Source organism: Mirounga angustirostris, unplaced genomic scaffold, assembly GCF_029215605.1.
Source record: "Mirounga angustirostris isolate CCGP_5_RB_7025 unplaced genomic scaffold, mMirAng1.0.hap1 SCAF_6, whole genome shotgun sequence".
In the NCBI taxonomy this organism is placed as follows: domain Eukaryota; kingdom Metazoa; phylum Chordata; class Mammalia; order Carnivora; family Phocidae; genus Mirounga; species Mirounga angustirostris.
Window position 1 is genome coordinate 65868776 of NW_026991714.1, and position 27186 is coordinate 65895961.

General features: G+C 37.1%; 1 protein-coding gene across 11 annotated transcripts in view; it reads left to right on the forward strand.

Annotated features, from left to right (window-relative positions):
• Window positions 1-27186, forward strand: part of CDC42BPA (CDC42 binding protein kinase alpha) — a 347703-nt gene that overhangs the window by 239002 nt on the left and 81515 nt on the right. For all 11 annotated transcript variants that reach the window (XM_064594441.1, XM_064594443.1, XM_064594442.1 and 8 more), the window contains 3 exons: window positions 2540-2787; window positions 11107-11212; window positions 20947-21071. In XM_064594441.1, the coding sequence (XP_064450511.1) occupies window positions 2540-2787; window positions 11107-11212; window positions 20947-21071 (479 nt within the window). The remainder of the gene's footprint in view (window positions 1-2539; window positions 2788-11106; window positions 11213-20946; window positions 21072-27186) is intronic.

The following is a 27186-nucleotide window of genomic DNA, read 5'->3' on the forward strand; positions in this document are numbered from 1 at the left end:
GCTGAATTGGTGGTTCCAATTAGTTAATTACTGCCTTCCTTGGTGATTAAAGACATCTCATATATTGAATAAAATTATTTTGGGATAGAGCTCTGTTACACTGAGATTTTATTAAAGATTTGTATAGTATGTTTTAATATCTGAAAAGAACATTCTTCTCTCTTCCTCTTTACTCCTTTTTGCCGCCAGGATTTTCTTTGGCATTTTTACAAGTGTATTTTACAACGAACACCTGTGTGCCATCTCCTATATTTAATTGTTTTTTATATTTACGAGGAATATAACTTGAGAAATATTAAATAGCTATACATTTAATCTTTCAAGTAGTAGGTATTTTTCTATATTGTTTCAAGTCTTCTTTTATGTCTTTTATAAAGACTTGTCCTTTCTTCATATAATTCAGACAAGTTACTATTGTTATTCCTCACGTGCATGTATTAGTTTCTGATCATTTTTCTTTGATTATTTTTGCTATTAATAATGAAATTTTTTACTGTGTTTTATTATTGCTCATTCCACTCCCCAGGAATATTGTTGATTTGTGTTTATCTTACCTGCAGTTGCTTTACGCAACTTTATCAGGTGTAACATTTTTAGTGGATTTATTTACATTTTGTGGGCAAACAATTCTATGGAAATTATAATGGTTTTATCACTTTTCTTTCTAATATTCATTTCTTATAATTATGCACATGTTACTTGCTCAGACAGAATATCTAAAAACTAATACTAAGAAATAATGGCAGACACCCTTTTTGTGATTATTCCTTAATCTCTTGTATGTATTTCTGGTGCTTCACCAATAGGTATTTTTTTGTCTGATAGCTGGAAAATGGGTAAAGGAGAATCATTTTACTGTTTTTTGTTTTGTTTTATTGTGGGATTCGGAGTAGTATTTGGAATGGGTATTGGATTTTCTCAAATACTTTTGGACATGGATACCTAGTGAGATTATCATATGGATTTATTTTAATTTAATACATTAAAGTAATGCCATCTTTGCACATTTATTAACAAGTTTATTAGTATTAAATTACCTTCAATAGCTGCAGTAAGATCTATTCTTTGGGGTAGAGTGTTCTTTTTTATATATGGTTTGATTTTATCAACATTTTGACTTTTTTTACATCCTTATCAACAAGTGACTTGAGTCTATGACTTGTTCTGATGGTATCTTTGTTAGGTTTTGATATCAGGGTAACTTTTGTTTGAAACGTCAGTGCATGCTGCTGCTATCCCAACAGCCAAACTATACAAACCAGAACAGCAAACTAAGATTGTTTTTTAGGTGATGAAAAAAGTGAAAGAGCCATATAGGTAAATGGTCAGGACTACTGATGTCAATTTAGGCCTCATTTTTGTGGAGATGCATGGAGCCAGAGTCGGACTGGCTGTGGCTCTTCCCAGTTCGGCCGAGCGTTGCAAGACAGGCTGTCTCCAAAATGCTGGATGGTCCGAGTCTTGCGTGCAGTAGGTGCTCCATCAGTAGTGCTTTAGTAAATGGTTAAATAGTACAGTGGATACCCCAGAGACAGTTCTCCAGACCAATTGATGTCTCTGGGTTCTTTTTTTTTTTTTTAAGTATGTACCTCAAATGTGAAGAAGTGAGCATAGTTTTCTTTCAGCTTTAAATCAACTTCTGTTAACAGTTTTTCAGCCCTTATTACTGTTGTCAAAAAAGGACACAGTGTCCTCCAGAACATGATTCATTATATCACTAAACATAAACCCAGGTTCTTTGGTTTTTAAAAATTTATCCTTGACCCCCTGGGAAAATAGCATATAGCAAAGTAATGGAAAAGTTCCAAAGCTCAGGAGGTCTTACAGGCATAATCTCTGTATGTTTCTATTCACCCTTTAGCCACAGTCTGGAAGAAGCTTTGGACTTTGGGTTTTCCTTGCACCTTATTACTGAGAATATATTTCATTCAAATTTCTAAGAAGTTGGCTTTCAACTAAATTTCTTGTGTCTAATGCCCTACCTAAATGTCAAGAAACCTATCATTTTTTTCTAGTGGTTGTGAAAATGTTTGATTAGACCTTTGTCTTTCTCCCTAGACCATTGGAGAAGCCCCCTCTCTTTCCTTTTTGTACATTCTAGCTCTGTCATTCCCTAGCCCCATTTAATCTTCTAAAGACACAAGCATACTTATAATCCTTTATTGGTTCCACATCAGAAATAGGTTGCAGTTAGATTTTTCTCTCACTCCATACACCAACAATAATTGTGTTTACTTTAGAATTTAAATATAAACAAATAATTATGTAACTATGAGCAGAAATTACAGATAAATATATAATCTTAGTGTAAAGAAGGCTATAAAACACAACACAATAACAGAATACATACTGAGAAAAGTATTTGCAACATGTGGCCGACAAAAGGTGAATATCCTTAATAAAGAAATATTGTTTATGTGGTAATATACAAAAATAATATTCAGTTATATGAACAGTTCTTTATATTATAGAAAGAAGTTATTATTTGATATTTTATTATTCTTATAGATGAACCAATTTTTTGTTATTACTTCTGTAGCAAAAACAAATTAGTTACTCGCCAGGACTGTGCAGCATAGAACATCAGCAAGAGATAACCAAACTAAAGACTGATTTAGAAAAGAAAAGTATCTTTTATGAAGAAGAATTGTCTAAAAGAGAAGGAATACATGCAAATGAAATTAAAAATCTGAAGAAAGAACTTCATGATTCAGAAGGCCAGCAACTTGCTCTCAACAAGGAAATTATGATTTTGAAAGACAAATTGGAAAAAAACAGGAGAGAGAGGTAAGAATCAAGTTATTAATATTATAATTATTAATTTATTATAATATTTTATAATATTATAATTATTAAGTTATTAATAAAATATTAATAAATATTTCCTGAATGCCTATTATGTGTCAGGGGTTGGAGATACATGGGCAGTCCACATATCCCAGTTCTACAGAGCCCAAAGTCAAGATCAGTAAATAGGAAATTATACTACAGCATGACAGGCAAGCACACGGGATAGTATAAGTGCAGACAAAATGCAGGAGCTCCCATAGACGAGGCACAAAGGATAACTTTGGTATGTCTGGGTTTTTTGGACAAAATTATGTCTAAGTTAAGACCAAAGAGATAAATTATCTAACTGTGGAAGAGTGTCCAGATAGACGTAGCAGAATGTGCTAGGATGGAGAGGAAAAGAGGGGAGCATGGCACATTCAGAGACTAGGCTGTCCTGATGGTGAAGCCATAGAGGCCAGGTGAGAGGGTGAGAAGTGGGTCTGCAGAGGGAAGTAGAGGCAAGATCATGAAGGAGGGCAAGGAGTTTGGGCGTCATCCTGAGGCCATTGAAGGCAGGTGACAGGGTGGTACTCGTGGTTTTGAAAGATCACTCTTGTTTCTGTGTGGAGCGGGACTGAGGGGGGCAGATGGCAGGTAGGAACCTGGCTGTGGGAAATGAGCAGGACTGTAGGTGCTGACCTCGAAGGTGGAGGTAAATGGGCTCAGAGCATGCTCTGAGCATGTGGGCTCAGAAGGTCCCAGACACCCAGAACCTGGGTGCCATAATGGCCAGATGTGAGAAATTGCTGCTGGGACCTGGGACCTTATTTTTAGGCAGCTGAATGTATGCTATTGTCATTCTCAACTTATTTTGGAAGCCAAAATTTATTTAGTTTGGTCCATTCCTTCAACAATTTTTTTAGGACCTATGGTGGGTAAAGCACTGTTATGGGCCCTGGGAACGTAGCAGTGGATAGACAAAAAAAATCTCTGTCCTGTAACTATGAGCAGAAATTACAGATAAATATATAATCCCTGGGGTGCTCCAGTCTTTAGGACTTTGGAAATGAGGAAGAAACAGCCAAGTAGACAGCCAAGGATGATAGGAAGAAGACCGGCTGATTTGGTGTCCTGGAAACCACGTGATGAAGCATATCAAAATCCTTTAGTTAGGCGAAAGACTACAAACAAAATAAGTAAAATATAGAATATATTAGGTAATGATAAATGCCAAGAACAAAAAATACAGCACAAGACAGGGCCATGAAGCATTGAGGGGGCAATTAAATTCTCTGTATAGACAGGTCTGGGGAAATTATGCTGAGAAAGTAATTGAAGTAAGGGCTAAAGAAAGGGAGGCATCTCTACAGATGTAGGAGAGGAGTACACAGAGTACAGTCTGTTAAAAAAATAACGAGAAGGCAAAACTAGGGAGACAGTATAAAGATCAGTGCTTGTCGGGGCTTGGGGGAGGGTGGAGGTGTCGAGGAGGATGTCCAGGGCAGTGCAGCTACTCTGTGTGATGCTGTAATGGTGGGTGCATGTCGTTGAACATGTGTCCAAACCCTGACGTAAGCTGTGGAGTTTGAGTGATGCTGATGTGTCCACTGCAAGTTCACTGACAAAATACATGCTCCACCCTGGTGGGGGTGGTGTTGTGGGGAGGCTGTACCTGTGTTTGGGGGGCAGGGGGTATGTGGGAAATCTCTGCTATGAACCTAAAACTTTTCTAAAAAATAAAGTCTATTAAATATAATAATAAGGAGGCCAATATGGCCAAGGTAGACTTAAGGGGAAAGTATAGTAGGAGATAAGTATGAGAGGGACCCAGGCCAGATCGCACAAGGCTTTGTGACAGGTGACTTCTGGTTATTTGCTCTGAATAAAACCATTGCAGGGACGTACTGTGGGATTTTGAGTGGAAAATTGACAAATACGGGGTTGTGTTTTAACAGGGTTACTCTGACTACTGGGTTAAAAACAGTCTGACTTAGATAAGAGAAAAGCATGGAAATAATTTAGAAGGCTATCACAGTAGTCCAGGCCCAAGAGGATGGTGGGTTGGCCTATGGTAGAGGCAGAAGTGGTGGAAAGACGTTGGAATTCTGATACTCCTTAAAAGTAAAGACACTGGTCTCTGCTGGTGGACTAGATATGGAGGGAGAAAGGAAGAAGAAGAAGAAGAATCAAGGATGATACTGAGGTTTCAGGTCTTAGCAGTTAGGAGATTGTAGTTACCATTTAGAGAGGAACAGTGCGAAGGAAGCACGTTTGGGATAGGAGTATTACTGGGAGCTCATTTTAAACATGTTTGAGATGCCCACTAGACACCCACATGGAGATGTCAAGTAGGTCATTGGGTAGATCAGCCTGGATTTTAGGGCTAGAGATAAAATCCTGGGAGTAGTTTATCACTCACATGGTTTTTAAAACAGTGAGACTCTGTGAGATCACTTAGTGATTGGTAGAGATAGAAAAGAGGTTCAGCACTGAGCCCTGGGGTGCTCCAGTCTTTAGGACTTTGGAAATGAGGAAGAAACAGCCAAGTGGACAGCCAAGAATGATAGGAAGAAGACCGGCTGATTTGGTGTCCTGGAAACCACGTGATGAAGCATATCAAATCTGTCTACATGTTACGTGAGATGAGGTCTGAATCAAGTAAGATGAGGTCCAAACAATGACAGTTGAATTTAACAATATGAGGCTTATTGGTAACTTTGATAAGAACAATCAGTGGAACAGGAGGGGCAAAAACTTGACAGTGGGATCCAAGACTTGAAGGAGAGCAGTTGGAAAACAGAATAGTGGTAGGAATCTCTTAAAAGCAAGCAGTGCTGGGGCACCTGGGTGGCTCAGTCGTTAAGCGTATGCCTTCGGCTCAGGTCGTGATCCCAGGTTCCTGGGATTGAGCCCCGCATTGGGCTCCCTGCTCAGCGGGAAGCCTGCTTCTCCCTCTCCCACCTCCCCTACTTATGTTCCCTCTCTCACTGTGTCTCTCTCTGTCAAATAAATAAAATCTTCTAAAAAAAAAAAAAGAAGATTGTGTGTGGTAACAGGACTGTGGCCGGTTGTGAGAGAACAGGTTTTTGAGGTGGTGGCGCAGCAGAAGCCAGATTTTGTGTGGTGAGGAACAGATAGGTGATGAGGAAGTGGATACAGCACACCCTGTCAAGGTTTCCAGGTGGTTCCCAGTGAACAGGAAGGCAGGGAATTGGCAAATGAAGCATGACATAGGGTTCAGGGAAGAGTGTGTTCATTTTGTTTTCATATGGAAGAGACTTCAGCTTTGTTTAGTGCTAGTAGGAAAAAACAAGAAGAGTTTTACATAGAAATTTTACTCAGTTTATTTGTGTACATATTTTTTCGAAAGGCTTCTTTGTAATTTTTCAAGTTTTTGTCATTGTTTGTTATTTGGAGTTGCTTTTGAATCAAGATGATTTTTTAAATTTTATTTAAATTCAAGTTAGTTAACATATAGTGTATCATTAGTTTCAGGGGTAAAGTTCAGTGATTCATCAGTTGTATATAACACCCAGTGCTCATTACATCACGTGCCCTCCTTCATGTCCATCACCCACTTACTCCGCCCCCCCCACCTCCCCTCCACAACCCTCAGTCTGTTTCCTATAGTTAAGAGTCTCTTGTGGTTTGTCTCCCTCTCTCTTTTCATCTTACTTTATTTTTTCTTTCATTCCCCCATGATCCTCTGTTTTGTTTTTTAAATTCCACATATGAATTAAATCATATGGTATTTGTCTTTGACTGACTTATTTTGCTTAGCATAATACATTCCAGCTCCATCCACATCGTTGCAAATGAAAGGATTTCATTTCTTTTTGATGGGTGAGTAATATTCCAGTGTATGTGTGCGTGTGTGTATATACACATCTTCTTTATCCACTCATCCATCAATGGACATCTGGGCTCTTTCCATATTTTGGCCATTATGGACATTGTTGCTGTAAACATTGGGGTGCAAACATAACTAAATTTTGACTATTGATAATTAAAAAAAAAATTTTTTTTTTTTAAGATTTTATTTATTTGACACAGAGAGAAACAGAAAGCAAGCACAAACAGGGGGAATGGCAGGCAGGGGAGAAGCAGGCTCCTGGCTGAGCAAGGAGCCTGACTGGCTCAGTCAGTTAAGCAGCTACCTTCTGCTCAGGTGGTGATCCCAGGGTTCTGGGATAATTTTTTTAAAGTGACACGTTTGCCTGCACACAGGATGGTTTATTTTCCCAGAATTTATAATTTAAAATATAATTTCATTTATATTCACTAATATAGTGATGTAAGAAGTTTTTAAGATTAGGGGTGCCTGGGTGGCTCAGTCGTTAAGCGTCTGCCTTCGGCTCAGGTCATGATCCCAGGGTCCTGGGATTGAGCCCCGCATCGGGCTCCCTGCTCGGCAGGAGGCCTGCTTCTCCCTCTCCCACTCCCACTCCCCCTGCTTGTGTTCCCTCTCTCGCTGTCTCTCTCTCTCTGTCAAATAAATAAATAAAATCTTTAAAAAAAAAAAAAAAGACGTTTCTAAGATTACATTTTTAAAATCAGCCATTATTCAGGTTCTTTGTTGACTTGGAATCAATCATATGAAATTACTCAGAACAGATCCACATTGAATTTCATTTACTGCTAAGATATAAATCTCTTTAAATTTTTTTTATTGAATATAAGGTGACACACAGTGTTACCTTAGTTTCAGGTGTACAACATGGTGATTCTCTACAGGTTATGCTGTGCTCACCAGTGTAGCTACCATCTGTGACTGTATGACACCATTACAGTATCATTGACTAGATTCTCTAGGCTGTGCCTTTTATTTCTACATCTTATTCATTCCATAACTGGAAGCCTGCACCTCCTGCTCTGCTTCACCCATTTTTCCCATCCTCCACTCCCCTTCCCTTCTGGCAACCATCAGTTCTCTGTATTTATGGGTCTGATTCTGCTTTTTGTTTGTTCATTTGTTTTTTAGATTCTACATGTGAGTAAAATCATATGGTATTTGTCCTTCTAGGTCTGGCTTCTTTCACTTGGCTTAATACCCTTTAGGCCCATCCGTGTTACCACAAATGGCAACATCTCATCCCTTTTTATGGCTGTGTAATAGTCCATTGTGTATGTATATACCACATCTTCCTTATCCGTTTGCCTATTGATGGACACTTAGCTTGCTTCCATTATCTTTGCTTTGTAAATAATGCTGCAGAAAACATAAGGGTGCATATATCTTTTCAAATTAGTGTTTTCATTTTCCTCAGGTAAATACCTAATAGTGGAATAACTGGATCATTTCTATTTTTAATTTTTTGAGGCACCTTTGTACTGTTTTCCACCATGACTGCACTGGTTTGTGTTCCCACCAACAGTGCACGAGGGTTCCTTTTTTCCACATCTTTGCCATCACTTATTTCTTGTCTTTTTTATGTTAGCCATTCTGGCAAGTGTGAGGTGATATCTTATTGTGGTTTTGACTTGTATTTCCCTGATGATCAATGATGTTGAGCAACTGTTCATGTGTCTGTTGGCCGTCTGTATGTCATCTTTAGAAAAATGTCTATTCAGGTCTTCTTCCCATTTTTTAATTGGATTACTTGGGGTTTTTTGGTGTTGACTTGTATACATTCTTTGTATATTTTGGAAATTAATCCCTTATCAGATATGTCATTTGCTAATAACTTCACCCATTCAGTAGTTTGCCTTTTCATTTTGATGATGGTTTCCTGTGCAAGTTTTTTATTTTGATGTAGTCCCAACAGTTTATTTTTGCTTTTGTTTCCCTTGTCTTAGGCATATCTAAAAAAAAATATTGCTATGGCCAATGTCAAAGAAATTACTGCCTGTGTTCTTTTCTAGGAATTTTATCAGGTCTAACATTTAGATCTTTAATCCATTTTTATTTTATTTTTGTGTATGGTGTGGGAAAGTGGTCCAGTTTCATTCTTTTGCATGTGGCTGTCCAGTTTTCCCAGAACCATTTATTGAAGAGACTATCTTTTCCCCATTGTATATTCTTGCCTCCTTTCTCATATATTAATTCATCATATAAGTGTGGGTTTATTTCTGGGTTCTCTGTTCCATTGATCTTGTGTTTATTTTTGAGTCAGTACCTTACTGTTCTAATTACTACAGCTTTGTAGTATATCTTGAAATCTTGTAGTATGCCTCCAGCTTTGTTCTTGTTCCTGAAGACTGCTTTGGCTTCTTGGGGTCTTTTGTGGTGCCATACAAATATTAGTATTACATGTTCTAGTTCTGTGAAAAATGCTGTTGCTACTTTCCTGGGTATTGCACTGAATCTGTAGATTGTTTTGGCTAGTATGGGCATTTTAGCAATATTAATTCTTCCAGTCCATGTGCATAGACTGTCTTTCCATTTGTTTGTATCATCTTCAATTTCTTTCATAGTTTTTAGAGTACAGGTCTTTCACCACCTTATTTAAGTTTATTCCTAGCTATTTTATTTATTCTTTTTGGTGTGGTTGTAAATGCAGTTGTTTTCTTAATTTCTCCTTCTCCTACTTTGTTATTAGTGTATTAGTGAAATGCTACCAATTTCTGGGTATTAATTTTGTATCCTGCAACTTTACTGAATTCATTTATTTCAGTAGGTTTTTTTAGTGGAGTCTTCAGGGTGTTCTAGTTATAGTATCATGTCATCTGCAAATAGTGACAGTTTAACTTCTTCCTTACCAGTATGGATCCTCATATTCCCCCTTTTTTTCTTTGTCTGATTGCTGTGGCTACAACTTCCAGTACTATGTTGGATCGAAGTGGTAAGAGCAGACATCCTTACAGGAAAAGCTCTCAGTTTTTCCCCATTATGGAGGATGTTTGCTGTGGCCTGGACTTTTATTTTGGGGAAGAGTTTTGATTACCGATTAAATTTTTTTACTAGTAATTGGTCTGTTCAGATTTTTTGTTTCTTCCTAATTCAATTTGGAAGATAGTGTGTTTCTGGGAATTTATCCATTTCTTCTAGTTTTTCCAATTTGTTGACATACATTTTTCATAGTATTCTCTTATTCTTTGTATTTCTGTGGTATCAGTTCTCTTTTGTTTCTGATTTTATGTATTTGAGTCTTTTTTCTTGATGAGTCTGGGTAAGGGTTTATCAGTTTTGTTTATCTTTTCAAAGAACCAGTTCTTGGTTTCATTATGGGTTTTTTCTCTTTTAATCTCTATTTCATGTATGTCTGCTCTGATCTTTATTATTTCCTTTCTTCTACTCACCTTGGATTTTGTCTTTTTTTTTCCTCTCATTTAGGTATAAAGTTAGATTGTTTTTTTGAGCTTCTTATTTCTTGAGTTGGCCTGTATCACTGGATATTTCCCTCTTAGAACTGCTTTTGCTGTGTCAGAGATTTTGGACCACTGTGTTTTCATTTTCATTTCTCTCCATGTATTTTTTTTTTTATTTCTTTGATTTCTTCATTGACCCATTGGTTGTTTAGAATATAAGCCTCTTCATCTGCATTTCAGCTCAGTGTTTGAAAACTGATTCCCCTTTCTCCCTTAGGTGGTTTCCAAAAAGTCTGTTTAGCACTATGTTTACCTCTAAGGATGAGTCAGTTGTGTCTCTCAGAACTATCATTTTAAATAAGTTTTTTTTTCTTTTTCTTTTTTTTTTAAGATTTTATTTATTTATTTGACAGAGAAAGACACAGCGAGAGAGGGAACACAAACGGGGAGTGGGGGAGGGAGAAGCAGACTCCCCGCCGAGCAGGGAGCCCGATGCGGGACTCGATCCCGAGACTCCAGGATCATGACCCGAGCCGAAGGCAGTTGCCCAACCAACTGAGCCACCCAGGCGCCCCTTAAATAAGTTTTATAATATTAAATTTGTTGTGTATGTATGCATATGTGTGTAGGTAGGTACCTAGGTAAGAAGAAAAGGAAGGGCTGAATATATTGAGAGAACTATTGGAAATTTCACTGAAGGTTTGCTAGAAATCTTGAACTGAGTATAAGGAATCATGCTGGGGCCCATGTATCCCCCTCTTTCCCTAACCTCTTCATTTTCCCATACTTTCTGGTACATATGCAACCAAATAAGGTGAGCACAATCATGAAGTCTACAAATCACAGATGTCTTCTCAGATTTTCAAATGAAAAACAAAGTAGATGTTGTTAGGCAGACAAGTCTATTAATTAAAAGAGAATGATTGTGACTTTTAATTTTAAGGGGGAAGATAGGGATTTGGCACATTTAACATATGTGACCTTTCAGAATAAAAGCATATGGTACAGTAGCCAGTCGGGGATACCATTATTTTAACTTTAATTCCATTCCTTTTTTTCCCCCTCTTATGTTTCAAATTGTGTTAGTCAAAGTGAAAGGGAAGAATTTGAAAATGAGTTCAAACAACAGTATGAACGAGAAAAAGTATTATTAACTGAAGAAAATAAAAAACTGACAAGTGAACTTGATAAGGTGAGTGATACAATCTAATTTGTATTCCCTGAGCATATGCTAGATGTTCAGCACTGTGATAGAAATTGTAGAAATAATTTTATGTTTGATGCACAGTTTGTGTTTACTATTCCTCCTTATATACAAGGATTACCTAGATGGTATAGGCAAGTTTTCATTACACCAGTCTGTATAGGAGTTCTGAGGAGAGGGTTTTACTTATCTCATCTTATTCTTTGTCCCATTTATTTTTTGACCCTCTATTCTTTATTTCACTTTCCATCTATTCTCTTTTTCACTCTTTCCTGTCATACTTAGCACTTACTCTTTCATGGCTGTTGGAGTTAAGCTGGCCATTGGCAAGAGCAGGAATATTTAGGCCAAACTGGAGAACTTTTGACAACTATGATGTCCTATTCATGGTGGAAAACTGCGAGTAACTAGAAATAATATCATTGGTAGGTAGGAATCCAGGGAAACCAGCTCTGCCTAAACTGCTGTAGCTTGAGTAAAGAGCAGAACCATAGATTAAACTTAGACTCAGCCAGATTTGTGAACAAAATGTCAAATACTTAAAAGGAATGTTTTTCTGTTTAGTAGCTGAGATTTCTTGAACCGCCATTATTCTGCATTTCTTTTGTCAGTTCTTAACAAACAGTTGTAAAAATCCTAATATTATCCAGACGTTTTAATAATCTTATTTATATTTAATTAAGAACATTTGGGTAATTGTGTTTTATAATGATTTCTAGAACTTTCCTCCAGTAAAAGTATTTTGTTCAGTTATTAGTTATTCTAATAACAGATTGAAATACCATGACTAAATAGTCATAAAAGAGAGACTTTTTATTGTCTCTCAGTTTTCCCTTGTGTTCCATGCATCTTTCACTACTTTCCTCATGACTGTTAGGTTCTTTACACATTTAATAATGACTTTGCTTGTTTGCTTGAAAACTATTTGAGAAACAATTCCATTTGTCCATTTTGTAAAGTCTTATGGAGCTGATGTACACAGACACTGTGGGAAGTGGCCAGAGATAGTAAGTAGTATGAATGTTTTGTTTAAAGTACGAAGAGTATATGAAGGTGATTGTGTAACTCTTAGTTATTTCCACTAAAATAAAACTAACAGTATTTGAATTTTATCCAAATAGGTCACATAATTTTTATTTCATGTGTTTAACTAATATGACTATAAAATTAAACATTATTTCTGTCTATTAGAATTTAAGATTCTGTTAAGAGTTACCTTGATGTAAGAAATGCAGTTAAACTCTAGAAGGCCTCTGCATGTAGTTTCTAAACAAATTACCTAGTAAAAAATGTATATAGTTCAAGAAAAATTATATTAAATAATAATCAAATTGAATGTAGATCAAATCTTGTATTCACCCCTTGGTTTTATTTCATTAGTAACCATAAAGTTCTGCCGAGTTTTCCAGAAATACATATTTAGAGATAATTTGTAAGCAAAACTCTTTTTGATTCTGATGAGATGCAAAGGATAAAAATAAAAGCCTGTCTCCTAAGTTAATAAAAGTAGAACATTACCTTTTCTTACTACATTGAAAGGTATGATGAAGGATGAGTAGAACTTTGAGAAAAAATTTGTATGGTGGGCAAATATTTAATGACAAATGATAACAAGGAAATATTTATTCCTGGAGAAATAGAGATGGATCTGGGTTCTGCTACCTTTTAAGCCTCTTCCCTATATTTATTCCTTTTACAGCATTTGCTTCTCTTCCTCCTTAACTCTCAGTTCACCTTAACTGAGCATCTTCATTGTTTCTTTCTGTTCAATCATTTTCTGGTTTGGTTTGAACTGTGTTTTTTCACCAAGAGGGATAACCAAAGAATACTTTTGCCATTGCTCTACCAGCTCTTCTGTCTGGAACCTGAGCAGAGAGCTGAATTTCTTCTCAGCAGAACTTCTGGCATAGAAGCCAGAAAACAACTATTAGGTTAATTTTGAAATTTATTTAATTAATACTATGAATAGATTCTCACATTCACATTTTTTTATTATGTTCAATTAGCCAACATTTTTAAACTCCACAAATTAAAATTTAAAAGGAAATTAAAAAGGGGTGCCTGGGTGACTCAATCAGTTAAGTGTAGAACTCTTGATTTCAGCTCAGGTCATGATCTCAGGGTTGTGAGATCAAGCCCCCAACTCAGGTGCAATGCTAGGCATGGAGCCTGCTTGGGATTCTCTCTCTCTCACTCTGCCCCTCCCTCCACACCTCCACACCTCCACCCACCACTCATGCTCTCTCTCTCAAAAAAAAAAAAAAGAAATCGAAAAAAAGTTTGTTGATATTTTCAGAAGTCTGGTAAGTTTCTTTTATTTTTTTAGAGAGAGAGAGCACTCTCTCTAAAATGAGAGAGTGGGGAGTGGAGGGGGAGTGAGGGGCAGAGGGAGAGAATCTTAAGCAGGCTCCAAGCCCAGCCCAGAGCCCCACGGGGTGGGGCTTGATCTCATGACCCTGAGATTGTGATCTGAGCCAAAATGAAGAGTTGGACGCTTAACTGACTGATCCACCCAGGCACCCCTGTTAAGTTTCACTTTTTATTAAAAGATAACTTACTGCAAATAAAATTAGCCATGTATGTTAGAGAAAGTAAATGGCTTCCCATAAGGAAAAGTATTATTTGTATCTTGTTCTTAAATTATTATTTTACAAAAAAGCAAAATTACAAAAATTACATAAAAGTTACCCATGATCTCATTACCACAAAACAACGATTTTAATTTTATGTGTTCCTTTCCAGGTTTTGTTTGTATAAATATTATTACGTAGGTGCAGTCATACGTGCATTCCCTTTTCTAATATGCCTTTCACTTAAAATGTCATGAGCATGTTTCCATATTCTATACGATACTACTATTCCATACTATACGCCAGATATGTCAAGGTACAAATAGCAAAACCTGATTCTCATTTCCAAACAAGCAAAATGAACTAATACTTGGCTAGAATTTACGAGGGCAGGTCCTCTTCTGAGTTACTTTATATAAATCATTTAATCCTCACAAAAACTCTGTGAGGTGTTCCCTATTACTCTTGCCATCTTGTAGATGAGACTGAGGCAGAGGGGGATGAGACTCCTTTCCTAATCAGAGAACTAGGAAGTGGCCAGATGAAATTTGAATACAGGCAGTCTGGCTCCAGAGTCCATGCTTTTATTCAGTAATAATGAAAAGATTAGCATTTCTCTAATACTGAACAAGTCTACTTAAAACTACTTGTAATTGGGCGCCTGGGTGGCTCAGTTGGTTAAGCGACTGCCTTCGGCTCAGGTCATGATCCTGGAGTCCCTGGATCGAGTCCCGCATCGGGCTCCCTGCTCGGCAGGGAGTCTGCTTCTCCCTCTGACCCTCCCCCCTCTCATGCTCTCTCTATCTCATTCTCTCTCTCAAATAAATAAATAAAATCTTTAAAAAAAAAAAAAACTACTTGTAACTATTGTAACACGGCCTTGCAAAATCTGTGTTTCCTCTCCTTCCTGCAGATGTCTAGCTGACCTCACTCACAAATTAGTTGGGAGGGCTGTCAAAAGCAATCATAATAAAAAACAATGTGTTGTAGGAATTAGTGAAGACATTCATCTGCAAAAAATTTTTTTCAAAAACAGCCAGTAAACTTCTTTCTATGCTAACATGAAGAGATTGATGAATCCTCTCAAGAAAAAAAAATTTTTTCAAAGTGGACCCCATTGTCAAAAACAACCATTTTGGAGCTCTGGGAATTAACCAGAGGAAGACCACTACAAAACACTGATGAGATAAATGAAGGAATATCTAAACAAATGGAGAGATGTACCCTGTTAATGGATTGAAAGACTTGGAATTGTTAGGACCTCAGTTCTCCTCTAATGTATAAATTCAGGGAAATCCCTATCCAAATTCTGGTAGGCTCTGGAATTGAGAAGCTCATCCTTAAATTTGGGAATACAAAAGACCTATAATAGCCTTGTGCAACAAAAATTGGAGGATTTAGCTGACAGTCTTTGGAAACTTACTAGTAGTATTGGCATGATGGAACCATAGATTAATGGTCTAAAAATAAGCCCTCATATTTATGGCCAATTGATTTTCAGCCAAAGTGCCAATGCAATTCAAAGGGAGAAGGATAATCTTTTCAACAAATTGTGCTGGAACACTTGGATATCCATTTGCAAAAAAATTAAATTCTTATGCCATATAAAAACATTAACTCAAAGTGGATCATAAACTGAAATGTGAGCGATAATCATAGGAGAAAATCTTCATGATTTAGGGTTAGTCGAAAATTTCATAGATATAAATTAAAAGTACAACCCATGAGAGAAAAATAATGATAAATTGTACTTCATCACACCTAAAGACAACATTAAGAAAACTAAAAGACATACACAGATGAGGAGGAAACATTTGCAAATCACTTACCTGATAAGAAACATATTTAAAATATAGAAAGAACTTAAAACTCAAGAATAAGAAATAATGCAAACAACCCAGTGAAAAATTGGGGGAAAAATTTGAGTAGACATTTCATGAAAGAGATATGAATGACAAGCATGTAAAAAGATGTTCAATGTCATTAGGAAGATGTGAACTTAAAACCACAGTTATGTACTGCTGTACACCCTCAAGAACAAGTGGAATCAGTAAGAGTGACCATACCAACTTTTGGCAAGGATATGGCAGAACTAGAACTCCTGCACTGCTTGTAGGAGCATCTGGTGGTGGTATAACCACTTCAGTAAATAGTTTCAAAGGTTCTCAAAAAGTTAAGCATACCCTTACCATGTGACCCAGAAATTCTTGTAGATATTTAAGAGAACTGAAAACACAGTCCTCTTAAAAACTTGTGTATGAATGTTCATAGCATCATTATTCACAATAACAAACAACTGGGAACAGTACCAATGCTCATCAGCTAGTGAACAAGCAAATGAAATTTACTATTATCCATATAATAGAATACTACTCAGCTGGAAAAAGGAGTGAATTTCTGATACATGCAATACTGTGGTTGAATCTCAATACTGAGTGAAAGACAAACTCTCCATGTTGTAGGATTTCATTGATATTAAATTTCTTGGAAAAGCCAAAGTATAGAAACAGAAAACAGATCAGCAATGCCTGGAACTCAGGTTGAAGCCAGGACTGACTGCAAACCAGCAGTGGGGAAATTTCTCCTGTACCAAAACTGGATTGTGGTGATTGTTGCACAGCTGTATAAATTTATTATTAAATGTTTAAAGCCAAACTGTGGATAGAGCCGAGATGCCCTTCAACAGATGAATGGATAAAGAAGATGTGGTCCATATATACAATGCAATATTATTCAGGCATCAGAAATGATGAATACCCAACTTTCATATCAACATGGATGGGACTGGAGGAGATTATGCTAAGTGAAATAAGTCAAGCAGAGAAAGTCAATTACCAAATGGTTTCACTTACTTGTAGAACATGAGGAATAGCATGGAGGACCTTAGGAGAAGGGAGGGGAAAATGAAGGGGGGGGGGACATCGGAGGGTGAGATGAACCATGAGAGACTATGGACTCTGAGAAACAAACTGAAGGTTTTAGAGGAGAGTGGGGTGGGGGGATGGGTTAGCCTGGTGATGGGTATTAAGGAGGGCATGTATTGCATGGAGCACTGGGTGTTCAAAAATAATCATGGAATACTACATCAAAAACTAATGATGTACTTTATGGGGACTAACATAACATAATAAAATTTAAATTAAAAATAAATAAATTTATTAAAAATCCGTGAACCATACACTTGTAATGAATAAATTTTATTGTATGTAAATTATACCTCAGTAAATCTGTAAAAAGAAAATAGCTGGTAAAGTACATTTTCAGAGGTAAGTGGCACACCTTGAGGTACAGAACTTCAATCCCTTATTCTCAATGGACAAGTAAGGGTGTATGTTGGCATCAATAGCTTCTCTGGACCCCATTGCCTTCTGAGAAGACAGTGAGGTTGGAGGTAGGGTAAACAGGGAATTACAGCTGTGCTCCTTTGGTAGAAGGAAAGAAAGAAAACTGCATTGTGACTTGTGCCAAAACTGTCTATGTCTCACAGAAGTACAGGCCAAAAACACATGAGAACAACCCTAGGTCACTAGGAGGATTCCTGATCAATTTAAATGAGGGAATTGGCACACTGTGACCTGAGCCAGATCTGACTCTCAGACTAAGGCCCATGAACTAAGAAGAATTTTTACATAACTTCTAAGTAAGTTTTTGTGAGAAGAACAAGATGTGATGGAGGCCATGTGTGTCCCACAAAGACAAAAATATGTACTATCTAATTCTTTATTGGAAAGTTTGCAGATCCCTGACTTAGAACATGGCTTTAGCCTGTATTAGAAACTGAACCAAATATACGCACACACACACACATATATATACACACACACACATGTATGTGTAAAGACATTTATTGTAAGGAATTTGCTCACCTGATTATGGAGTCTGACAAGTCCCAAGAGCTGTAGTTTGCAGTCTGGAGACCCAAGAGAGCCTATGATATAGTTTCAGTCCATGTCCAAAGGGCTTGAGACTCAGGAAGAACTGCTGTTTCCATAAGAGTCCAAAAGCAGGAAAAACTAACCTCCCAGCTTGAAGGAATTTAGGCAGGAGAAGTTCCCTCCAATTCATCCTACTCCCTAGGGTCAGCCTTTTTGTTCTGCAGGCCTTTAGCTGATTGGTTGGGCCCACTGTGTTAGGGAGGGCAATCTGCTTTATTCAGTCTCCTGATTCAGATGTTAATTTCATCCAGAGACACCTTGACAGACATACCCAGAGTAATGTTTGATCATGCTTGTTGGCACCCTAAGACCCAGTCAAGTTAACACGGAAAATTAACTATCACTTGGCCTCTCATCCCCACAAACTTGTAAATAGCTCTTCTAGGAAAAACTTGCCTTCTTCAGGTTGAGTAATCAAAAAGAAACGAACACAGGAACACAGTATTTCTATAAACATACCAAAAAACAAGAAAGGAATAGTAATAACTAATGCAGATTGAGACCATTTATCAGAAAAACTATAGCCATGAAATGAAAATTGAATGCAAATATTTTATCATACATTTTTTAAAACTTACTAAAGCAGGAACTTTCGCTTCTATGGCAGATTAGTTTACCTCATACCCACCACCTCACCAAGAGCTGGATTTTTAAAAAAATTGTCTTAATATGGTGGGACTATTTCCTACAGCATTTATCTGCAGGAAGGCATTGGAGAGATAAGGCAGCCGTCATCACTGACCAAGATCCTATAAAGGAGTAGTGTAGAGAGATGAGCCCAGCACTCAATGCCGCTTTTCCCCTTGAGGCATTTGCTGATATGAAAGCAGTAGCTGAGGATCCAGGAAGCTGAGCACAGTGTTCCACAGTCCCACAAGTTTGAAGAGATGAATACAAACTTTCAGTTGGACTCATTGAAAGACTACATTTTAGGAATAAGAGTGAACCAGAAAGAGATGAGACCTCTCGCTGACTGAAACCTAGCCTCCAAGTAACTCAATACTTGGACCTATCTTGAATCTAAATGCCTGCCAGAAGTAAAGGTAAATACTCTCTGGAGGAAGATACTATATACAGATCCTCAAGTTACCTCTAAAATGTTTATGCAAAATGTGTGGCATACATTAAAACAATTACCATGCATACCAAGAGATACAACTAAATCACTGAAAACCAAGAGTAAAAATAAAATAGCAAAAACAAAATAAGGAAAGAAAAAAAACAAAAAACAGAAAACTAGGCAGTCTGTATAAGCAAGCCCACAGGGATTCCCATCAGAATTTCCATAAATGAAATTTTATAATAACTGTATGATAGAAAATTTAAGACATGAAGAATTTCAGCAGCCAACTGGAGTATATACAAAAGAGTCAAATAGAACTTCTAGGAGTAAAAACTAAAATAACCAAAATACTGAATAGATTTTAACAGCAGACTGGAAAGAGCTGAAGAAAAGAGTATATAAATAAAAAAATATCCATCTAAAGTATGGGTAGAGATTAATTAAAAGGATGGAAATACATAAAAGAGGACAGAGACCAAGGGGATGTGATGAAAAGATCTTATGTACAAATACTTGCTCTCCCAGGTGGAGAGGATCAAGAGACTGTGGCAGAAGCAGTATTTGAGGAATTAATGGCCCATAATTTTCCAAAACTTATGAGAAACATTTAAGTACAAAATCAGGAAATGCCACGAACCCTAAAGGTGACAAATAGAAATTAAATCCCACTTAGGGACATCATAGAAAAACTGCTGAAAACCAGCAACCAAGGAGAATCCTAAAAGCAACCAGAGAAGAAAGTCACATTATATTCAAATGAGCAAAAGTTAAACTGAAAGTTAACTTCCCAACAGAAAAAAATGGATTTCCAAAAAGGAATCAAAACGGGGAATAAAAAGGAATGCCATTTTCAAAGTGCTAGAGGAGGATAATTGCCAACCTGGAATGTCCTATATGGCAAAAAACGTCTTTCAGAAATGAAAGCAGAAATCGAGACTATAGAAAACTCTGCAGGACAAACCTGTTTTCTTCAACAGATAAATTACAAGAAAAATAAAAGTGCTGGAGGGGAACTGCTATGGACAGAATGCTTGTGGCCCTCCAAAATTCACATGTTGAAACCTACCCCCCAGTGTGATTGTAGGAGGAGGTGCTGCCTTTGGGAGGTGATTAGGTTGTGAGGTGGCACCCTCATGGTGGTATTATCCTTATGAAAGCAACCCTGGAGAGCCCACTCACACCTCCCACCCTCTGAGGATGGCAGCCAGAAGACAGCCATCTATGAACCAAGAGCAGATCTCACCAGACACTGAATCTGCTGGCACTTTGATCTTGGACTCTCTAGCATCCAGACTGTGAGAAATAAATGTTTCGTACTTAAATTACCCAGTCTCTGGTAGTCTAGTATAGGGGCCTGAATGGACTAAGAGCCTATAAATAAAAGAGACTTAAAAGATATAGGAACCATTAAGCTGTGGTTACTTGTTGGTATCACAATTCAATTTAATAAACTGTTAAGCTTTTTGATATTTTGAGATACCTGGAAATTTGAACAGTTACTACCTATGTGATGATATAAGGAAACTTATTAAATTTTTTTAAGTATGATAATGTTATCTTTTGAAAGAGAGCCTTATTTGCAGGAGATATACACAGAAATATATATGGGTAAAATTATAGATGTCTGGTATTCACTTAGGAATAATTCAGGAGGAAGAGGTAAGAAGACAGGATACAAATGCAATGACTGGTATTGAAATGGTAATTATTGAAGTAGGCTGTGGGCTCATGGGAATTAACTTATACTGTCCATTTTTGCATATACTTGAAATACTTTGTAAGATTTTATTTTAAAAAGATGACATGGAGACATTTACAACCCCCCCCCAATAAAACCAAAACAAACAAAAAAACAAAAAACGAGAGATGTTGTTACCAGTAGAACCTGAGGAGTTTTCAGGCAACTGGAGAATGTTCACAAATGGAAGCAATTCAGTGTGGGAGTAAGGGAAAGCAAAGGCAGAGGAGAAATCAGAATACTTGATGTTTCCAAAGTCAGTGACCAGAAGGGTATATAATAAGAAGAAATCAGGAAGACAAGCATTTTTTAGTGGAATATGGTAAGTAATCAGCTCTAACAAGTGGCATCTGAGCACCTTGCATTCCTGTTCCTAAAAGTCACATGTCTTTAAGTGTCTTAAAACTGCTTTTCAGCTCACCACTTTGTATGAGAACTTAAGTATGCGCAACCAGCAGCTAGAAGAAGAGGTAAAAGACCTAGCAGACAAGAAAGAATCAGTTGCACATTGGGAAGCCCAAATCACAGAAATAATTCAGTGGTGAGTACTCTTTTTAAATGTATTTTTGTGGGTGATTTGAAAATGTGGCCAAGTTTGCGTGAATTCCAGAAGGCTACAACATGTTTTTTTTTTCTTACTTTTTTGCTTTGAAAAAATAAGTTTCCCTTAAGAACAGTATTTTATTACTGACCTGTTATTTATTACTGATCTGCGTCCTTCTATATTTTCTCTTATGTTCCTCTTTTCCCCAACTGCAGCAAGTATCCTGTGTCAGATTTCCACAGCTTCACTGAAAGCTGTTATTTCTAAGAAAAGGTTATTTTAAGACAGTTGGTCCTTAAAGAACTGAAGAAACTCATTCACTAGCTATAAGTTCCTTTCTAAGACCAAAATTGCTGTATTTATGATTATTTTAAGAAACAGCCTGGAGAAAAATTTTGAACCTAAAGATGTGCTATCATTTTCTTTCATAATTACAACAGATGTACATGTCATCATAAAAACTTACATGATTATAGCTTCATTTTATTAACTAGTCTTTAAGCTCTTAGGATTCAATGTAGAATGAATTACCTTAGTAACTTTACACATTATTTATTTCATTAAGTATTTCTGGCATTTATAAAAATGTGTATATTTTTATAAAACATGAAGAAAGTTGAATCCAACAGGGACTTTATTTTCTTTGTTTGTTTTTTAAAGATTTTATTTTATTTATTTGTTTGACAGAGAGAGACACAGCAAGAGAGGGAACACAAGCAGGGGGAGTGGGAGAGGGAGAAGCAGGCTTTCCCACGGAGCAGGGAGCCCGATGTAGGGCTCGATCCCAGGACCCTGGGATCATGACCTGAGCTGAAGGCAGACACTTAATGACTGAGCCACCCAGGCGCCCCCAGGGACTTTATTTTCTAAGGAAAACATATTTTCTAAATTTTTATATTTACTTTTCAACTTTTTGGCACATCATGTATGTTTAATTTATATGAAAACTAGTTTCTTTATGGATCTATAGACCAATCGTTTGGTGGGAATTTTAGTTTCTTGTATTCTTATTTTGGTTCTTTAAGCATTTTTTCCATTTTCCTACTTATTGCAGATTAATACCCTCCATCTTAAATCAGAAGTGGATAAACACTCTTTTTAAGTGTTCTTACCCAAATGACTCAAGTATTTTGATTATAGACTAAACTACAGAGCTCCATGTTCACTCATCTTTGGTTTATGAATGTGACTATACAGTGCATATCTAAATGAAAATACCCAAATTGTGGAAATTTGGTTGTGTCCCAAACAGTATAGTACAGTTAATGGTTCATTAATGTTAAATTTATGCCTTGTCATGAAGTCTACATTTCTGAAGCAAAATCATTCTAATCTTTAGCCAAGCTTATAATATCAAAAATTATGACTCATTTATAACTCCATTATTTTGGAATCAAATGTATAATTAAGCTATTGCTGAAAATAACTTTGTAGAAGAAAAAGATGATCTGGCTAAAATCCTAGTTCCTAGACCACTGATCTTTTCCAGCAACAGGAATGATGGGTTCAGATGGAATGGGAAGTGCTTCTAGTAAAGGAAAGAAGCTTTAAAAATGTAGACTCTCTGGAAAGGTTAGTGGAAAGGATGAAGGTGAAAGTTTTTACATGATACCACAAAACACTAATTTTAGGCTTTTCACATTCAAGTCAAATGTGCAGAAGAAACCAGGAATGCAAGCAAATCAGTTTGCATAAAAGCTCTTATTTAGAAATGGGCTAATATATTAGGGCGCCTGGGCATCTCAGTCAGTTAAGTGTAAGACTCTTGGTTTCCACTCAGGTCATGATCTCAGGGTAGTGAGATTGAGCATGGTGTTGAGCTCCACATGCTCAGCACAGAGTCTGCTCGAGATTCTCTCTCTCTCTCCCTCTGCCCTTCCTCCTGCTTGTGCTTTCTCTAAATAAATAAATAAATAAAATCTTTTTTAAAAATGGGCTCATGTATTAGATAACTAATTATTAAATACTTAGTAGGATAAAAGTAAAACGTATACTCCCTGTTCTCTGACTCCTCTCACCTACTTAAATCTGAGACATTCTGTCCACACTTAAAAAGGTCAGGAATCTTAGTCTCTTTCAAGTTTTTCAGTTTTGGTATATTAAAAAATGAAGTGATGCCAGAGACAGGAAGATGGTGGTGGAGTAGAAGGGTTCTAGGCTTACCTTGTCCCACGAATACAACTAGAAACTGTCAAATCATACTAAATACTAAATCAAACTGAAGGCTGACAAAACAAACTCCAAAATTAAAGGGAGAGAAGAGGCCACATTGAAGAATGTAGGAAGTGTGGAGATGTGGTTTAGGGAAGAAACAAATCCTGGCTGCTGCAGGGGAGAGGTAGCCATGGTCACAGAGAAGGGCGAGAGAGAGAGAGGAACACATAGGGGAACACACAAGGGGAACATCTCCCCATAGCCATTGGCTTGGAAAATGAGAGGGGCTAAATTTCATGAGTTCTTGGAAAGAGCAGGGCTTGAAGACTGAGTTTTAAAGGTCAGCAGGCTTGGCTGGAATAGAGCCTGGAGGGTACTGCGCTGCTCTTGGAAAGAAGGCAGGCAAACAACCCAGGGGCAGATGGTGTGGAAACAGCAATATGAAGAGTGCTTGGAGCACACAGTGAGGAGGTTATTTGCTCTTCTTGGAGTGCAGCCCAGAGAGACAGCATTCATGGAGAGGCCTCTCTGAGAACAAAATGAGCTGGCCAACACCATTTCCCTCCCTGGCCCCTCAGGATAAACACAGAGCCACTTATGGGAAGATACTGGCTGCATAACTTGGTTCCACCAAGCCCAACCCCCAGGTGCGCTGGTGGAACTGCCCTTCTCAGTCACACTTACCTCAGGTGTAGTGTGGTGGCCCTTCCCCCCAAAGACTAGCACAAACCCTTGCCCACACCATGTCTCCTCACCAGGGAGTTTTATAGGGCCTCAGTTCCAGTGGAGGTGGTGATTGGTCTCATTTCACAAGCAGACCAAAGCAAATTAGTGAAAACTTAGCACATTCAGGCCAGGGATCAAACACTGCCCACAGCAGGCAAGGAGAGCCTCTGTAGATGACTGGCTTGAAGGACAGAGCAACCAGACACAACAGCAGAGCACAGGCAGCACACACTGGAGACATTCCCTGGTGTGCCAGGCCCTGGGCACTACATGCCCTCTTCTTCATAAGGCCATTACTCTCAGGAGCAGGATACATAAGTGGCTTTTCTAACACAGAAGAAGGCAAAATGAGAAGACAAAAGAATTTATCCTAAGTGAAAGAACAAGATAAGGCCACGGCCAGAGATCTAAGCAAAATAGATATAAGTAATATGTCTGATGGAGAATTTAAAGGTATGGTCATAAAGATACTGGACTTCAGAAGACAATGGAGGACATCACTGAGACCCTTACCACAGAGATAAAAGTTAAAAGAATTAGAGATGAAGAGTGCAATAAACAAGATTAGAAACACATTGATACAGGCTGGAAGAAGCAGAGGAATGAATTAGTGACCTAGAAGACAAAGTAATGCAAACCAGTGAAGCTGAACAAAAGAAAGAAGACTTACACAAAACGAAAATAGACTTAGGGATCTCAGTGATTCCATCAAATGTAATAACATTTGTATTTTAGGAGTCCCAGAGTAAGAAGAGTGAGAAAAGGGGGCAGAAAATTTATTTGAAGAAATAATAGCTGAAAACTTCCCTAATCTAGGGAAGGAAACAAACATGCAGATCTAGGAAGCAGAGAGAACTCACATCAAAATCAACAAAAGCAGGCCCACACCAAGACAGATTGTGATTAAACTGCAAAATAAAGTGATTTAAAAAAAATCTTAAAAGCAGCAAGACAAAAGAAGTCAGTAACATACAAAGGAAAACCCATAAGGCTAGCAGGAGACTTTTCAACAGAAACTTGGCAAGGCAGAAGGGAGTGGTATGATATATTCAAAGTGCTGATTGGGAAAAATCTCCAGGCAAGAATATTCTATCCAGCAAGACTCTCATTCAGACTACAAGGATGGTAAAGAGTTTTCCAGACAAAGAACAACTAAAGGAGTTCATGACCACTAAACCAGCCCTGCAAGAAATATTAAAGGAGACTCTGAGTGGAAAGGAGATACCAAAAGTGACAATTTGAAGGTAGGAAACACAAAAGCAGTAAAAATGAATATTTTTGCAAAAAGAAAAACAGTGAAGGAACTCACAAAAAAGGATATGAAATATAATAACATACACCTAAAACATGGGGAGGAGAGGAGAAAAGAATGGGTTCAGATTTAAACAGCTGTCAACTTAATATATAGACTGCTGTATACAGAAGAGGTTATATACAAACCTAATGGTAACCATATATCAAAAACTACTAATAAATATGCAAAAAAATAGAAAAAGAAATCCAAATATGTCACTAAAGAAAATCAGCAAACTATGAAAGAGAAAGACAATAAAGGATCAGAAAAAAAATTTCAGAAACAGTCACAAAACAAGTAATGAAATGGCAATAAATACATATCTATCAATAATTACGTTGGACATAAATGGACTAAATACTCTAATCAAAAAGACATAGGGTGACAGAATGGATAAATAAACAAGGTCTATCTATATGCTGCCTATAAGAGACTCATTTTAAATCTGAAGACACCTGTAGATCAAAAGTGAAGGGATGAAGGAACATTTATCATGCAAATGGATGTCAAAAGAAAGCCAGAGTAGCAATACTTCTATTGGACAAAGTAGACTTTATGTTGTTGTTTTGTTTTGTTTTGTTTTTTGACAAAGTAGACTTTAAAACAAAGACTGTAACAAGGGACAAAAGGCACTATGTCATAATAATGGGGACAGTCCAACAGGAAGATATAACAGTCATAAATATGCACCAGACATGGGAGCACCCAAATACATAGAACAATAGGAAACACAAAAGAACTAATCAATAATAATAATACAATAATAGTAAGGGACTTTAATACCCCACTTATATCAATGGGCAGATCATCTAGAAAGAACATTAACAAGCAGTTTCTTTGAATGATACACTGGACCAGATGGACATAACAGATATATTCAGAACCTTCCATAATAAAACAATATACATTCTTTCCAAGTGCACATGGGACATTCTCCAGTATAGATCACATATGAGGCCACAAAACAGGTCTCAACAAATTCAAGAAGACAAAGTCACCATGCACGTTTTCTGACCACAATGCTATGAAACTGGAAGTCAGCCACAAGGAAAAATCTGCAAAGACCATACATACATGGAGGTTAAATAACATACTACTAAACAACCAGGAAATAAAAGAAGAAATAAAAAAATACATTGAAACAATGCAAATGAAAACACAACAGTCTAAAACGTCTGGGATGCAGCAAAAGCAGTTCTAAGAGGAAAGTTTATAGCAACACAGGCCTACTTCAAGAAGCCAGAAAAATCTCAAACAACCTAACCTTAAAACTAAAGGAGCTAGAAAAAGAACAACAAACAAAGCCTAGAGCCAGCAGATGGAAGGAAATAATAAAGATTAGAGTAGAAATACATGATATAGAAACTTAAAAAAAATAGAATAGATCAATGAAACCAGGAACTGGTTCTTTGAAAACTTACTAAAATAGACAAAGCTCTAGCCAGACTTACCAAAAAGAAAAGAGTAAGGACCCAAATAAATAAAGTCATGAGCAAGAGAGGAAAACTAACAACCAAGACCACAGAAATACAGATTGTAAGAGAATATTATGAAAAACTATATGCCAACAAATTGGACAACCTGGAAGAAATGGATAAATTCCTAGAAACATATAAAATTACCAAAACTGAAACAAGAAGAAATAGAAGATTTGCATAGACTGATAACCAGCAAAGAAATCAAATCTGTAATGAAAAAACTCCCAACAAACGAAAGTCCAGGACCAGATGTCTTCACAGGCAAATTGTACCAAGCATTTAAAGAAGAATTATACCTATTCTTCTCAAAATATTCCAAAAATAGAAAAGAAAAATTTCCAGATTCATTCTATGAGGCCAGCATTACCAAAACCATATAAAGACACCACAAAGAAAGAGAACTACAGACCAATATCTCTGATGAACATAGTTGCAAAAATTGTTAACAAAATACTAGCAA